General features: G+C 47.1%; 1 protein-coding gene across 1 annotated transcript in view; it reads right to left on the minus strand.

Annotated features, from left to right (window-relative positions):
- Nucleotides 1–15,882, minus strand: part of LOC136613957 (zinc finger protein 585A-like) — a 53,956-nt gene that overhangs the window by 20,807 nt on the left and 17,267 nt on the right. The window contains exons 6-8 of the mRNA XM_066594090.1: nt 14,563–14,742; nt 14,356–14,479; nt 759–1,907 (exon numbers count right to left, since the gene is read on the minus strand). Of these exons, the coding sequence (XP_066450187.1) occupies nt 759–1,907; nt 14,356–14,479; nt 14,563–14,742 (1,453 nt within the window). The remainder of the gene's footprint in view (nt 1–758; nt 1,908–14,355; nt 14,480–14,562; nt 14,743–15,882) is intronic.

A 15,882-nucleotide genomic window follows, 5' to 3' on the forward strand; every position in this document is an offset into this window, starting at 1 on the left:
TTGTAAGCCAAAACTGGAAGTGCAACAAAAATGTAGTAAAGTATAATGGAAAAATGTGCACAAATTTAAGGTTTTAGACCTACTCAGAGATTGGTCATACAAATACTGATACTAAATACTGACCAATATATGCAAGTGCTAATATGGCTTTAGAATATTAAATTCTTGTTGAAGGTAGTTTTTGCCAAAATAGGCAAAAACATAAGAGAACTGCATATCTGTGAATTGTTTGCATACTGTTTCAATGAATGTCTACATATACTCAAGCTCAACACTGCAAGATAATAGAGTGAGCCTCACAAATTATGTTGCTATATGTTTAAAATAAAAAAAAGTTTACATGGGGTGTCCTTACTTTTTCATTATGTCACTCAGAATTCTCCTGTGGTGGGTGATTTATGAATACAATAATTAAAAAAAGATGCATGGTGATTTACTGCTTTGAAAGTAAAGGTGTCTCTTCTTTTTTTGCTATATCCTGCTAGATCCTGGTCACAGTTGACCTCAGGAAACGAAAACTTTGGATTTCTGAAAGCTCTAAGCTAATTACACACACACAAAATAAACTTTTACAGGCTGTTTAATGTCTGTGAATAACAAAAAAAAATCTTCTTTAGCATTTTCCACATTCCAGACAGTATGGTACTTTGAAGAATTAGATATCCTTGTGAAATATTTTCCACATATAGAGCATCAAAACTGCTTCTCCACTATGTGACGTCTCTGATGATACCTACATTTGGTAGTAGTAGGAAAACATTTTCCACATTCTGAACATGAATATGGCTTCTCCCCTTTGTGACCTCTCTCATGTGTAACAAGATGTGTTTTATTTGTAAAACATTTCCCACATCCTGAACATTGAAATGGTTTTTCTCCTGTGTGAATTCTCTGATGTATAACAAGGCTTGATTTTTCTGTAAAACATTTCCCACATTCTAAACATGAATATGGCTTCTCTCCTGTGTGAATTCGTTCATGCTTAACAAGGTCTGATTTCTGTTTAAAATGTTTTCCACATTCTAAACATGGAAATGGTTTCTCTCCTGTGTGAATTTTCCGGTGTCTAACAAGATCTGATTTTTGCATAAAACATTTCCCACATTCTAAACACAAATATGGCCTCTCTCCAGTGTGAACTCTCTGATGTATAACAAGAGTTGATTTTTCTGTAAAACATTTCCCACATTCCGAACATAAATATGGCCTCTCTCCAGTATGAATTCTCTCATGCTTATCAAGATCCGATTTGTGCTGAAAACATTTCCCACACTCTGAACATGGAAATGGCTTCTCTCCTGTATGAATTCTCTGATGTTTAACAAGATCGGAGTTTCGAACAAAACATTTACCACATTCTAAACATGAATAAGGCTTGTCTCCTATGTGAATTCTCTCATGCTTTAGAAGATCTGATTTCAGGATAAAAAATTTCCGACATTCTAAACATGAAAATTGTTTTTCTAGGTGAACTCTTTCATGTGCAACAAGATGGGATTTATTTGTAAAACATTTTCCACATCCTGAACATGAAAATGGTTTATCTCCTGTGTGAATTCTCTCATGTGCAACAAGATTTGATTTTTTTGTAAAAGATTTCCTACATCTTGAACATGAATATGCTTTTTCTCCTATGTGAATTAACTGATCTTTAACCAAATCTGATTTCAGCAGAAAACATTTCCCACATTCTGAACATGGAAACAGTTTCTCTTCTGTATGATTGCCCATATGTACAGTACAACTTGATTGATCTGTAAAACATTTCTTGTCTGTACTGTGATGTCCTGGATGTGTATGAACGGTCATGAGGTTTTCTTCTGAAGGGTGACACATGATATCTTCATCTTCTACTTTGTAATTAGGCAGTAACATGACGTTTTCCTCAGATTTCTCAATGGGATTATCTGTTAGGATTAAATATGGATTTTATCATTTTTATTTTAAAATCATAATTTACACACATTTAGAATATTCAGATAAGACTGGAAACACTTTTCGTTTTGATGCAGTTTGAGTTGTGGGTTACGATTAGAGATGAGCGAGCATACTCGTTAAGGACAAATACTCGAGCGAGTATCGTCCCTTTAGAGTATCTGCCTGTTCGTCCGCAAAGAATCGGGGGGCAGCGGGGAAGAGCGGGTGGGGGGAATGGTGGGGGGGGGGGGTGGAGATTCCCCCCCCCCCCCACTGCTCGCTCCCGCAACCCACCGCTCACCTCCGCCGGCACCTGAATCTTTGCGGACGAGCAGGCAGATATTCGAAAGGACGATACTCGCTCGAGTATTTGACCTTAATGAGTATGCTCGCTCATCTCTAGTTGCGATGCAATTTTTTGAGCCAAAACCAGAAGCAGATCCAATAGGAAGTAGTATAGGTCCTTCCCTTATATGTGCAATCAACTCCTGGCTTTTGCTCAAAAACAGACACAAAAATCTATGCAATTCCAGCCTTCTAAAACTTTGCATGGAGGGGATTTAAAATGTGCCATGTTGATGCATTTTTCATGTAGTATTTTAAAGAGAACCTACCAAATAATACTTGCTGTGCTAAATTATCACCATTATCCATGCTGTAACCAATCAAGTAGATAACACAGTTCAATATAGTGATGTTATACAAAAATCACACTGCAGTTTTCTGAATACCGCACAGTGTGAGTTTAGACACAAATTAGTATGTGTATTATTATACGCCTAATTTTCTTGAAAATCTTGCATATCAGGGACGAACTGTGAGTGCTTTCTATCTTTTATATGCGCCATATACTTATAAATTTTCTCCTGAAGACTTTTTCGTGGTGGGAGAACTCAGGATCTGCAGAAAATGCCCTGGTCTGTTCTATTAGTGCTTACAATACTTTTTGGTTATGGAGCAAAGTAGCCTTCTCTTCCTCAGATTCCTGAATAGAAAATATTCCAGCGATATAGTGCACGAAGCCAAATGATGTGCGAAAACGCAATCAAGATCCGAATTACTAACACCCCGTCCATGACTATCAACACAAGAACTGCGGATTATCGTTGCCTACGATACGGGCAGTCAACAAGTCAGGGATATAATAAAAGAATACTGGGACATACTAAAAAACAATTGGGATTTAAAAGATATGATCCCTGAATTCCCATTAATAACATATTGAAGGGGGAAGAATATCCGGAACAGACTGGTGAAAAGTCATCTATCACCAATACAGCCAAGTACCAACTGGCTTACGAGCACCAAACCAGCTTGTACGTCCCTGTGCTCTAATTGCGACGCATGCGGATTTGTGAACCGAAAGTCCCATTTCATAGGGGCAGCAACAGGCAAGCTATACTCCACCCGCGAATTTATAATCCAACATTATCTACCTTGCAACTTGTTCATGCACGTTAGATTATGTAGGAAAAACACAGAAGCAGTTTAGACACCAGATTCTGGGCCATATCGGCAATATATGTAGAAAATATGGGAAAATACACCTTTGGCGAACCCTATTTGGAACAAACACAACGGGAATCCAGAGGCTATTAAATTTCAAGGCATAGAGGTTATGAGAACTAATATTCATAAAGGAGATATAGAACAATGACTCCTTCAGAAGGAACCAGCTTGGATTTTTAGGCTGAACTCAGTCAATCCATCTGGAATGAATGAGAATGTGCTATTTAATTGCTTCCTGTAAGTACACGTTAAGTATCAGATAAAATCACTTTATGCCTTGGTGCCCTGGTGTTGTTATGGCCGTGGTCACCATCTAATGTTTGCCGGGGCTGTAAATTGTCCCTTAGTCACGTAAGGTTGATTGGCAATACTCAGGACGTCGAAAGAGATGGCCACTTGCAGACGGGCGGGTCGGATCCGGCGGCGAGAATTATCACCGCGGGACATGAGCCGAGCGCCTGCAGGGATCAGCGCGTACTCACCCGCGCCCGCTTGCCGGGCAGCTGGCGCATGCGCAGACCAGAGCCGGCGGCGGGTGAGTAATATTTTGCGTGGCCAAATCGCGGCCGTCTGCATAGGATTGCGTTTGTTAACGCAATCCTATGCAGGCTTCCAGCAGCGGAAATTCTGCGGGAAATCCCGCCGCGGAATTTCCGCTCATGTGCAGGGGGCCATTGGCAGATTATTCTCCAGCATCAAGTATAACTGGCGTCCAATAGAAATACTCATTAATAGTTCTTTTTGAATTATGATTTTATAAGCGACTAGGAAAAGAAGCGCGATTCTTTCTATCATAAAAACATCAGATGAGCGATTTATTACACATTGATGAAAACAGATTTGAGTATTGATTTACTATTTACTATATTAACTTTTTGATTTTATGGATTCTGCTACCTTCTTGCATGACTATAATACAGCATTGAGCGATCACGTGACCGACTGTCACGTCACCTGGGGGGGTGGTAGTCACGTGACTCGCGATCATCTAGCAACAGAGTGGACACACTCAGCCTCTCTATAATCCCACTGGTGAACAGATGCCGGGAGGACCGCCCTGTACTGCAATGACGCTATGTCGGGAATTCACATGACTGACAGTCACACGATTAGTGGTTGCCTGGGTATGACAGACGCCCGATGCAGGCAGGCCCCGTGGTGATGCAGTCTAGGTGGTTTGACTCGTCATGGGGGAGGTTGCCACGTGATTCATCACTGATTGGCGTCTCCTTGGTGAATACAGAGTGTTGTGTTTTCCCTACTGGTATCTTAACCCTTTTCTCACATTTGGCGGGCGATCAGAATGGCCCGGAGTACGTATGACCATCACTTGTACTATATCTGGAGGATGATAACCTTATCTATCTAATTGCGCTGTATAAAATAGCTATCAAACTAGATATTTGCAGAGACCATAAAATTAATTGATAACGCGCCTACTCTGAATTCCAATTGGCTCAAGCCACTTGTATCTCCACCTGAGGGTGGGTTCTTTATTAGAGATGAGCGAACGCGTTCGTCCGAGCTTGATATTCGTGCGAATATTAGGGTGTTCGGGATGTTCGTTATTCGTGACGAACACCATGCGGTGTTCTGGTTACTTTCACTTCCTTCCCTGAGACGTTAGCGCGCTTTTCTGGCCAATTGAAAGACAGGGAAGGCATTACAACTTCCCCCTGCAACGTTTAAGCCCTATACCACCCCCCTGCTGTGAGTGGCTGGCGAGATCAGGTGTTCGCCTAATATAAAAGTCGGCCCCTCCCGCGGCTCGCCTCAGATGCGGTGTGAGTTAGATGAGGGACAGTGCTGTTTATACCGGAGCTGCTGTAGGGAAAGAATTGGTAGTTAGTGTAGGCTTCAAGACCCCCCAAAGGTCCTTATTAGGGCCACTGATAGCTGTGTGTTGGCTGCTGTTAGCAGTGGGATTTTTTTTTTTCTCAAAGTCGCCTCTGCAGACCGTTGCACCTGGCATTAGGGACAGAAGTGCTGCATAGGCAGGGAGAGTGTTAGGAGTGAGTGTAGCCTTCAAGAACCTCAACGGTCCTTTCTAGGGCCATATTTATCCGTGTGCAGTACTGTCCAGGCTGCTGTTGGCTGTGCTGCATTTTTTTTGGGCTTCTCAAAATCGCCTCTGCAGAGCATTCCACCCTCCATTGATACTGCAGGGAAAGAATTGTATAGGCAGGGCCACAACACAGTTATTATTCATAGAATATACGCAGTGCTGCCTGTTGGTGGGAAAAACCTGAAAACAAATCTATTTGTCCAGCCTCTGTCCGTCCTAACGCCTGTGGACACGTGTGAGCTGCGTGAAAAACATTGCTAAATCATACGCACCCAGCTACGCTTTACTGCTGGCTTCGCCATTTGCTTTCCTTAATTGGGAAAAAAAATACCTGCTCTGCCACAGTTAATAACTCTGCTACCCTCACGTTCTGTGACACATAAGCAGGGACACAGCGCAGTTATTAAACTTCTCAGGTTCATTGAATATACGCAGTGCTGCCTGTTGGTGGGAAAAAACTGAAAAGAAATCTATTTGTCCAGCCTGTGTCCGTCCTTACGCCTGTGGAGACGTGTGAGCTGCGTGAAAAACATTGCTAAATCATACGCAGCCAGCTACGCTTTACTGCTGGGTTCGCCATTTGCTTTCCTTAATTGGGAAAAAAAATACCTGCTCTCCAAGAGTTATAATAACTCTGCTACCCTCACGTTCTGTGACACATAAGCAGGGACACAGCGCAGTTATTAAACTTCGCAGGTTCATTGAATATACGCAGTGCTGCCTGTTGGTGGGAAAAAACTGAAAAGAAATCTATTTGTCCAGCCTGTGTCCGTCCTTACGCCTGTGGAGACGTGTGAGCTGCGTGAAAAACATTGCTAAATCATACGCAGCCAGCTACGGTTTACTGCTGGGTTCGCCATTTGCTTTCCTTAATTGGGAAAAAAAATACCTGCTCTCCAAGAGTTATAATAACTCTGCTACCCTCACGTTCTGTGACACATAAGCAGGGACACAGCGCAGTTATTAAACTTCGCAGGTTCATTGAATATACGCAGTGCTGCCTGTTGGTGGGAAAAAACTGAAAAGAAATCTATTTGTCCAGCCTGTGTCCGTCCTTACGCCTGTGGAGACGTGTGAGCTGCGTGAAAAACATTGCTAAATCATACGCAGCCAGCTACGCTTTACTGCTGGCTTCGCCATTTGCTTTCCTTAATTGGGAAAAAAAATACCTGCTCTGCCACAGTTAATAACTCTGCTACCCTCACGTTCTGTGACACATAAGCAGGGACACAGCGCAGTTATTAAACTTCGCAGGTTCATTGAATATACGCAGTGCTGCCTGTTGGTGGGAAAAAACTGAAAAGAAATCTATTTGTCCAGCCTGTGTCCGTCCTTACGCCTGTGGAGACGTGTGAGCTGCGTGAAAAACATTGCTAAATCATACGCAGCCAGCTACGGTTTACTGCTGGGTTCGCCATTTGCTTTCCTTAATTGGGAAAAAAAATACCTGCTCTCCAAGAGTTATAATAACTCTGCTACCCTCACGTTCTGTGACACATAAGCAGGGACACAGCGCAGTTATTAAACTTCGCAGGTTCATTGAATATACGCAGTGCTGCCTGTTGGTGGGAAAAAACTGAAAAGAAATCTATTTGTCCAGCCTGTGTCCGTCCTTACGCCTGTGGAGACGTGTGAGCTGCGTGAAAAACATTGCTAAATCATACGCAGCCAGCTACGCTTTACTGCTGGCTTCGCCATTTGCTTTCCTTAATTGGGAAAAAAAATACCTGCTCTGCCACAGTTAATAACTCTGCTACCCTCACGTTCTGTGACACATAAGCAGGGACACAGCGCAGTTATTAAACTTCGCAGGTTCATTGAATATACGCAGTGCTGCCTGTTGGTGGGAAAAAACTGAAAAGAAATCTATTTGTCCAGCCTGTGTCCGTCCTTACGCCTGTGGAGACGTGTGAGCTGCGTGAAAAACATTGCTAAATCATACGCAGCCAGCTACGGTTTACTGCTGGGTTCGCCATTTGCTTTCCTTAATTGGGAAAAAAAATACCTGCTCTCCAAGAGTTATAATAACTCTGCTACCCTCACGTTCTGTGACACATAAGCAGGGACACAGCGCAGTTATTAAACTTAGATAATTCATTCACTAGAGGCAGTGGGGCCTTTCGTTTTCCAAAAAGGGCAAAAATTATATTTGGCCTGCAGTCTTGCGCCAATTTATTTCCTGCCTGGGAAATCTAATCACTGGTAATACAGCATGCTGAGGGGTAGGGGTAAGCCTAGAGGACGTGGACGTGGACGTGGCCGAGGACGCGGAGGGCCAAGTGAGGGTGTGGGCACAGGCCAAGCTCCTGATCCAGGTGTGTCGCAGCTGTCTGCTGCGCGATTAGGAGAGAGGCACGTTTCTGGCGTCCCCACATTCATCGCCCAATTAATGGGTCCACGCGGGAGACGGTTATTAGAAAATGAGCAGTGTGAGCAGGTCCTGTCCTGGATGGCAGAAAGTGCTTCGAGCAACCTATCGTCTACCCGCAGTTCTGCGCCGTCCACTGCTGCCAATCCGAATCCTCTGTCTGCTGCTCCTCCTTCCTCCCAGCCTCCTCACTCCACTACAATGACACCTGCTCAGGAGCGGGAACACTCCCAGGAACTGTTCTCGGGCCCCTGCTTAGATTGGGCAGCAGCGGTTCCTCTCCCACCAGAGGAGTTTATCGTCACTGATGCCCAACCATTCGAAAGTTCCCGGGGTCCGGGGGAAGAGGCTGGGGACTTCCGCCAACTGTCTCAACAACTTTCTGTGGGTGAGGAGGACGATGACGATCAGACACAGTTGTCTTGCAGTGAGGTAGTAGTAAGGGCAGTAAGTCCCAGGGAGCAGCGCACAGAGGATTCGGAGGAAGAGCAGCAGGACGATGAGGTGACTGACCCCACCTGGTGTGCAACGCTTACTCAGGAGGACAGGTCTTCAGAGGGGGAGTCAAGGGCATCAGCAGGGCAGGTTGCAAGAGGCAGTGCGGTGGCCAGGGCCAGGGGTAGAGGCAGGGCCAGACCGAATAATCCACCAAGTGTTTCCCAAAGCGCCCCCCCGCGCCATGCCACCCTGCAGAGGCCGAGGTGCTCTAAGGTCTGGCAGTTTTTCACAGAGACGCCTGACGACCGACGAACAGTGGTGTGCAACCTTTGTTGCGCAAAGCTCAGCCGGGGAGCCAACACCAACAGCCTCACCACCACCACCATGCGCAGACATATGATGGCCAAGCACCCCACAAGGTGGGACGAAGGCCGTTCACCGCCTCCGGTTTGCACCCCTGCCTCTCCCCCTGTGCCCCAACCTGCCACTGAGATGCAACCCCCCTCTCAGGACACAGGCACTACCGCCTCATGGCCTGCACCCACACCCTCATCTCCGCTGTCCTCGGCCCCATCCAGCAGTGTAGTTCAGCGCACCGTTCAGCCGTCGCTTGCGCAAGTGTTCGAGCGCAAGCGCAAGTACGCCGCCACGCACCCGCACGCTCAAACGTTAACCGTCCGCATCGCAAAATTCATCAGCCTTGAGATGCTGCCGTATAGGGTTGTGGAAACGGAGTCCTTCAAAAGTATCATGGAGGCGGCGGCCCCGCGCTACTCAGTTCCCAGTCGCCACTACTTTTCCCGATGTGCCGTCCCAGCCCTGCACGACCACGTCTCCCGCAACATTGTGCGCGCCCTCACCAACGCGGTTACTGCCACGGTCCACTTAACTACGGACACGTGGACAAGCACAGGCGGGCAGGGCCACTACATCTCCCTGACGGCACATTGGGTGAATTTAGTGGAGGCTGGGACAGAGTCAGAGCCTGGGACCGCTCACGTCCTACCCACCCCCAGAATTGCGGGCCCCAGCTCGGTGGTGGTATCTGCGGAGGTGTATGCTTCCTCCACTAAAGCACCCTCCTCCTCCTCCTCCTCCTCTGTCTCACAATCAAGATGTGTTAGCAGCAGCATGTCGCCAGCAGTCGGTGTCGCGCGGTGTGGCAGCACAGCGGTGGGCAAGCGTCAGCAGGCCGTGCTGAAACTACTCAGCTTAGGCGATAAGAGGCACACGGCCCACGAACTGCTGCAGGGTCTGACACAGCAGACCGACCGCTGGCTTGCGCCGCTGAGCCTCCAACCGGGCATGGTCGTGTGTGACAACGGCCGTAACCTGGTGGCGGCTCTGCAGCTCGGCAGCCTCACGCACGTGCCATGCCTGGCCCACGTCTTTAATTTGGTGGTTCAGCGGTTTCTGAAAAGCTACCCACGCTTGTCAGACCTGCTCGTAAAGGCGCGCCGGCTCTGCGCACATTTCCGCAAGTCCCACACGGACGCTGCCACCCTGCGCACCCTGCAACATCACTTTAAGCTGCCAGTGCACCGACTGCTGTGCGACGTGCCCACACGGTGGAACTCTACGCTCCACATGTTGGCCAGGCTCTATGAACAGCGTAGAGCTATAGTCGAATACCAACTCCAACATGGGCGGCGCAGTGGGAGTCAGCCTCCTCAATTCCTTTCAGAAGAGTGGGCCTGGTTGGCAGACATCTGCCATGTCCTTGGTAATTTTGAGGAGTCTACCCAGGTGGTGAGCGGCGATGCTACAATCATTAGCGTCACCATTCCTCTGCTATGCATCTTGAGAAATTCCCTGCAAACCATAAAGGCAGCTGCTTTGCGCTCGGAAACGGGGGCGGGGGAAGACAGTATGCCGCTGGATAGTCAGGGCACCCTCCTGTCTATTTCACAGCGCGTACAGGAGGAGGAGGAGGATGAGGAGGAGGGGGAAGAGACAGCTTGGCCCGCTGCTGACGGTACACCGGCTGATTGCCTGTCATCCTTTCAGCGTGTATGGCCTGAGGAGGAGGAGGAGGAGGAGGATCCTGAAAGTGATCTTCCTAGTGAAGACAGCCATGTGTTGCGTACAGGTACCCTGGCACACATGGCTGACTTCATGTTAGGATGCCTTTCTCGTGACCCTCGCGTTGCACGCATTCTGGCCACTACGGATTACTGGGTGTACACACTGCTCGATCCACGGTATAAGGAGAACCTGCCCACTCTGATTCCCGAAGAGGAAAGGGGTTCGAGAGTGTTGCTATACCACAGGACCCTTGCGGACAAGCTGATGGTAAAATTCCCAGCCGACAGCGCTAGTGGCAGAAGGCGCAGTTCCGAGGGCCATGTTGCAGGGGATGTGCGTAGATCGAGCAGCATGTACATCCCAGGCAGTGCAACAGTCTTTAAGGGCCTGGCCAGCTTTATGGCTCCCCACCAAGACTGTGTCACCGCTCCCCAGTCACGGCTGAGTCGGCGGGAGCACTGCAAAAGGATGGTGAGGGAGTACGTAGCGGATCGCACGACCATCCTTGGTGACGCCTCTGCCCCCTACAACTACTGGGTGTCGAAGCTGGACACGTGGCCTGAACTAGCCCTGTATGCCCTTGAGGTGCTTGCTTGTCCTGCGGCTAGCGTGTTGTCGGAGAGGGTGTTTAGTGCGGCTGGGGGAATCATCACCGATAAGCGTAGCCGCTTGTCAACCGACAGTGCCGACAGGCTAACACTCATCAAGATGAACAAAGGCTGGATTTCGCCAGACTTCTGTTCTCCACCAGCGGACAGCAGCGATACGTAAGCAATACGTAGGCTGCACCCGCGGATGGAAGCTACGTTCTCTCTCACCATCCAAAACGGGGACATTTGTGCTTCATCAATCTGTGTCTAATATTCCTCCTCCTCCTCCTCCTGCTCCTCCTCCTGAAACCTCACGTAATCACGCTGAACGGGCAATTTTTCTTAGGGCCACAAGGCTCACTCAAATAATTTTTCAGAACAATTTTTATAAGTTTCAATTAGCTTAAAAGCGTTGGAACTTTAACTTGAACCAATTTTTCGTTACACTGGGCTGCCTCCAGGCCTAGTTACCACTTAAGCCACATTAACCAAAGCGATTAATGGGTTTCACCTGCCCTCTTGGCTGGCCATGGCCAATTTTTGGGATGTACATTAGTACTGTTGATACAGCAATTTTTGTGGGCCCTCGCCTACAGTGTAATCAAATTAATTTTTAGCCCACCTGCATTACAGCTGACGTTACCTCAGCTGTGTTGGGCAATGCAATGGGATATTTCTATGTACCGCCGGTGGCTTCCTGGCACCCACCCAGGCAGTGGGTCCACAGGGAGTTAAACCTACATGTGTCCACTTGTAAAGAACCCCAGTCTGACTGGGGCATGCAGTGTGGGCCGAAGCCCACCTGTATTACGCACGACATTACTACCTCAGCTGTGTTGGGCAATGCAATGGGATATTTTTGTGTACCGCCGGTGGGTTCCAGGGAGCCACCCATGCTGTAGGTGCACACTGAGTTTTTAATACATCTGTACACTTCTAAAGAACCCGTCTGACTGGGGCATGCAGTGTGGGCCGAAGCCCACCTGTATTACGCACGACATTACTACCTCAGCTGTGTTGGGCAATGCAATGGGATATTTCTATGTACCGCCGGTGGCTTCCTGGCACCCACCCAGGCAGTGGGTCCACAGGGAGTTAAACCTACATGTGTCCACTTGTAAAGAACCCCAGTCTGACTGGGGCATGCAGTGTGGGCCGAAGCCCACCTGCATTAAGCACGACATTACTACCTCAGCTGTGTTGGGCAATGCAATGGGATATTTCTGTGTACCGCCGGTGGGTTCCAGGGAGCCACCCATGCTGTGGGTCGACAGGGACTTCACAATAGGGAGTTGTACCTGCCTGTGTCTATGAATTAAAAAGCCCGGTCTGACTGGGGCATGCAGACACCTTGACAGAATGAATAGTGTGTGGCACATAGGTTCCCCATTGCTATGCCCACGTGTGCAGCTCCTGATGGCGGTGGCACAGGATTCTATTTCTCATTGCTTCTGTACAGCATTGTGGGCTATCGCTCCGCCACTTTTAAAGAGGGTCGCTGCCTAGCCGTGCCAACCTCTGCAGTGTATGCCTGAGGTCCCTCGTCATGGCAGACGCAATTCTAAATAGACATGAGCGTGGTGTGGCATGAGGGCAGCTGAAGGCTGCGCAGGGACACTTTGGTGTGCGCTGTGGGGGGGAGGGGGTGCGGTTGGGCAGCATGTAACTCAGGAGAAGTGGCAGTGGAGTGTCATGCAGGCAGTGATTGTGCTTTGTTGGAGGTAGTGTGGTGCTTAGCAAAGGTATGCCATGCTAATGAGGGCTTTTCAGAAGTAAAAGTTGTTGGGAGGGGGGGGGGCCCACTCTTGCCGCTATTGTGGCTTAATAGTGGGACCTGTGAACTTAGGATGCAGCCCAACATGTAGCCCCTCGCCTGCCCTATCCGTCACTGTGTCATTCCCATCACTTTCCTGAATTGCCCAGATTTTCACACATGAAAACCTTAGCGAGCATCGGCGAAATACAAAAATGTTCTGGTCGCCCATTGACTTCAATGGGGTTCGTTGTTCGAAACGAACCCTCGAGCATCACGGGAAGTTCGTTACGAATAACGAACACCCGAACATTTTGGTGTTCGCTCATCTCTATTCTTTATCCTATATAAGCAGGGTCAGGAGCACAGACCCACAGACACCTGTAGCCTACCATCAAGGCTGCAGGCTTTATATTTATTCTGCTGTACCCTCATTTTCTTTTGATTTATACTATCGTTGGGGCAAAGTAGATTAGTCCTGGTTAGCAACTACCTATTCCTAAGGGATATATCAGCGGTAGATAAAAGAGTAGTTTGCTTAGCCAAGTTTATAGGGAAAGTAGAAACTTGAATCAAGAGATTCAGATTAGTCAGTAAAGGAAAAAAGGAACGAAAGAAGAGTTTAATTATCTCCTCTGTTACAAACATGAAGGGAAGAGAATGTTTTTGGGCAATGCTCGCAAGTAAGTGAAATTGATACATGAAAGCGACCAGGCTTCTACTATCTATCACCTAAAATACGGCAGTGATACCTAGTCTGCCTGTTTTGCCTTCTCCTTTCTTCCTTCCTTTTTAGGCCAGGTTACTAATCGATTTGCCTCTATAATATAGACCAGACACTTCATCAACGGTCTATGTTTTGAATGTATGAGGGACTATACCATAATGGGAGACATTTCTCCCTGTTAGGGCTAGGGTGGTTCCTGACGAACTATTACACATTGTAGGGAAACACCTCGAACCAAACCCTAAAACATACTGTGTTTGAGTCATATTTGTGTGTTTGTGTTATATGCAGTGTGTTAGTGAGGGTCACAGAGTCTCTCTTATGTGCCCTGTGGTTTTAAATTATTGACATTAATAATGAAAAAAAAAATTTTTTTTTAAACTGTCTACACTGTGAAAGGGCTTAAAGGGGTTGTCCCGTGGCAGCTAGTGGGGTTATGCACTTCTGTATGGCCATATTAATGCACTTTGTAATATACATCGTGCATTAAATATGAGACATACAGAAGTTATTCACTTACCTGTTCCGTTGCTAGCGTCCCCGTCGCCATGGTGCTGTCTAATTTCAGCGTCTAATCGCCCGATTAGACACGCTTGCGCAGATGGGTCTTTTCCCTTCGGCTCGGTCCAGCAGCAGCGGCGTTCTGGCTCCGCCCCCTTGTACGCATCATCACGTAGCTCCGCCCCGTCACATGTGCCGATTCCAGCCTCCTGATTGGCTGGAATCGGCACATGTGATGGGGCGGAGCTGCCGCGGGACAACCCCTTTAAACATAACACGTAGATTTCTCTGCCTCAGTGAAATATAATGTAAAAGAGACATCCATGACTAAAACAGAGGGGGATCCAGACCATTAATTGCTTGAACCTTTAAAAAGTGCATCCAGTAGTTCTAAATAAATATGGTGTATATTATATTTTAAATTCATACTATATAATATATATTCTGCATGTCCCATCTTACCCTGTGATGTAAAAGGCTGATGGTTTTCCACCATGACGTCCTTGTGCAGATCCTTGTGTTCTTCTAAATACTCCCACTCCTCCATGGAGAAATAGACAGCGACATCCTGACACCTTATAGGAACCTGACAACACAATGATACCATCATTACCCAGACACCTCTAGTGCTGTTACTGTATAATTACCCAGCATTCCCAGCAGGGTCACCTCTCCAGTCAGCAGCTCAGTGATCTTGTTGGTGAGTTCTAAGATCTTCTGCTCATGTATCGGTAAGTGAGGAGGAGCCTCTGTGATGGGGCTCTGGCTCCTGCTCCATCCTCCTGACTCATGGAGATGGCTGTTGGGAGTCGTACCGTCACTCGATGTCTTCTTCACTATTGTGTAATCCTGTGTATGGAGAGAGACATGTAGAGAACCGAACCCAGTATTCCTCCCTCAATAGAAGGATAGAGATTGTGATCCCGCTGTATAGAGCTCTGGTGAGAAAAAAATCTGGAATACTGTGTTCAGCTCTGGAAACCTCACCTACAAGAAGACATGGATAAAATAAAGCAGGTCCAAAACTGGGTTACAAAATGGTGGTAGGTCTTAAATATGTATCTTCAGAAGATTATCAGGATTTCAATCTGAAGACTCCTATGTCCCAGGCAGTAGCTCTTGGGCAACACATTTACCCAGTCTATTGCCTAGGTTTTTGCCTCTTGAATTCAAGAACCCGCATTCCTGATCAGCCCCACTCCTGCATTCCCCATTTAAAGTTTGACCCTTCCATTAACTCCTTGCAAGATGTATGTGCTTTAGTCTAGTTTATTATGCTCAGCTAGCATCCTCCTAGACAACTGCAGCTATTATTTGTACATGGAGTGCTGGATAAGTATTGACTATGCACTGTCACCCAATGTCTTCTTCATAATTGTTTAATCCTGTGTATGAAGGGAGACATGTAGAGAACTGAACCCAGTATTCCTCCATCAGTAGAAACTTCGTATAAGAACTCCGTAAAAAGAAAAGGCCCGCGCTCTTTGGGACCTGAACACCAGAGTCAGGCTATGGACACCACTAATTTCAAAGCTTTATTCTAAAAAATCCTCTGTGCAACGCGTTTCATCGTTATGCACAACGACTTTATCAAGCACAAGCATTGTGCTTGATAAAGTCGTTGTGTATAACGATGAAACGCGTTGCACAGAGGATTTTTTAGAATAAAGCTTTGAAATTAGTGGTGTCCATAGCCTGACTCTGGTGTTCAGGTCCCAAAGAGCGCGGGCCTTTTCTTTTTACGGAGTTCTTATACGAAGTTTCTTCAAGTGGGTCCTGCTAGCCAGCAGGACACAGGAGCCCAGCAGCCGTAAGGACACGCCAGATTATTTTAAAGCCGACGAGGATGTGGAGGTGCTGGTGAGACCTCTAAACAGGGGTGCTCGCCAGACACCGGGTGAGTTCTATTGATTTATTTATCTACTCATCTATCTTAGTACTCTAATTCATAATTAGAGTAATTATAAGGAGAATACATAGCTCCAAGCC

This window comes from Eleutherodactylus coqui, chromosome 1 (assembly GCF_035609145.1).
Source record: "Eleutherodactylus coqui strain aEleCoq1 chromosome 1, aEleCoq1.hap1, whole genome shotgun sequence".
Classification (NCBI taxonomy): Eukaryota; Metazoa; Chordata; class Amphibia; order Anura; family Eleutherodactylidae; genus Eleutherodactylus; species Eleutherodactylus coqui.